We start from the raw sequence: 963 nt of genomic DNA, 5'->3' as shown, positions 1-963 counted from the left end.
CGTTTATTCACATGTACTTCCTGTTAGCTAACAAACAGGACATTTATTGACTGAATAATAATTCAACACGTCCTGTTTTTTAATTTTTAATCTATTTTGCAGCCTAACTTCATATCTGAACCGTTTCTGTCTGAAAACGTTCTCGTCTCTCAGCTGACAGATGCTGTCACCTCTGGTTCTTGTAACTTTTATTCTTTCGAAATCTTTATCTTTATTGTCAAAGCTTTTCCACATAGAATACTTTGAGATCTAATGAACCCTTTTTAAAGGATTGTTGTCTTACATCGCTGAATGTAAAGGTGACAGGAAGTTTGTCACCTCTCCAGAACCTGGCCCGAGTGTTTGCCGGCATGTCTGACGGTCTGTTGGCTGTTTACACCTTGGTGGACGACCTTCCTCTGGAAGGAGAGACCTACCTGTGTTCTCATACACTAAATAAAACCGTGTTTGGTCTGAAGGACTCTGATCCCAGGCAGAGACCCTTCCCAGTCAGGACCATGTCTCTGGTCAGCAGAGGCTCTCAGGTGAGCAGAACCTCCCTGAGGTGTTTGTTCAGTGAGTTATCATCGTTCAGCACTAAAACCTGCCTGTGTTCTGCTTCCTGTCTGCATGTTGGGTAGCTATGGTTCTCCAACGGTCCTGGTCTCCTGGTTATCGACTCTGTGAGTCTTCACGCCGTTCGAAGGCTGGACTCGTACAAACCGCCGTCTTCTATAATCAGCATGGCCACCAGCTTCAGTCTGTGGGGGGAGGAGGCGGTCTGGACCCTGGATGATCACACCTCCACCCTGCAGCTGTACCACACTGCCTCCTACGAGCTCTGCGCCACCTACAGGTGAGTGCAGCTCAACACAGCTCGGCACGACACATGCTACTGCCAACATGCTACATGCTACTGCCAACATGCTACATGCTACTGCCAACATGCTACATGCTACTGCCCACATGCTACATGCTACTGCC

The 963-nt window shown here is 47.8% G+C and overlaps 1 protein-coding gene across 1 annotated transcript in view; it reads left to right on the top strand.

The window, feature by feature from the left end:
- lrrk1 (leucine-rich repeat kinase 1) overlaps nt 1–963 on the top strand; it is a gene marked incomplete at its 5' end in the record, with an annotated part of 22,680 nt that overhangs the window by 16,097 nt on the left and 5,620 nt on the right. The window contains 2 exon segments of the mRNA XM_037979998.1: nt 327–524; nt 621–835. Coding sequence (XP_037835926.1) covers nt 327–524; nt 621–835 — 413 coding nt within the window.

The sequence above is a fragment of the Kryptolebias marmoratus genome, linkage group LG15, assembly GCF_001649575.2.
Source record: "Kryptolebias marmoratus isolate JLee-2015 linkage group LG15, ASM164957v2, whole genome shotgun sequence".
Taxonomy (NCBI): Eukaryota; Metazoa; Chordata; class Actinopteri; order Cyprinodontiformes; family Rivulidae; genus Kryptolebias; species Kryptolebias marmoratus.
The sequence above is the reverse complement of the archived record's forward strand: the minus strand, read 5'-3'. Positions and strand labels throughout refer to the sequence as shown.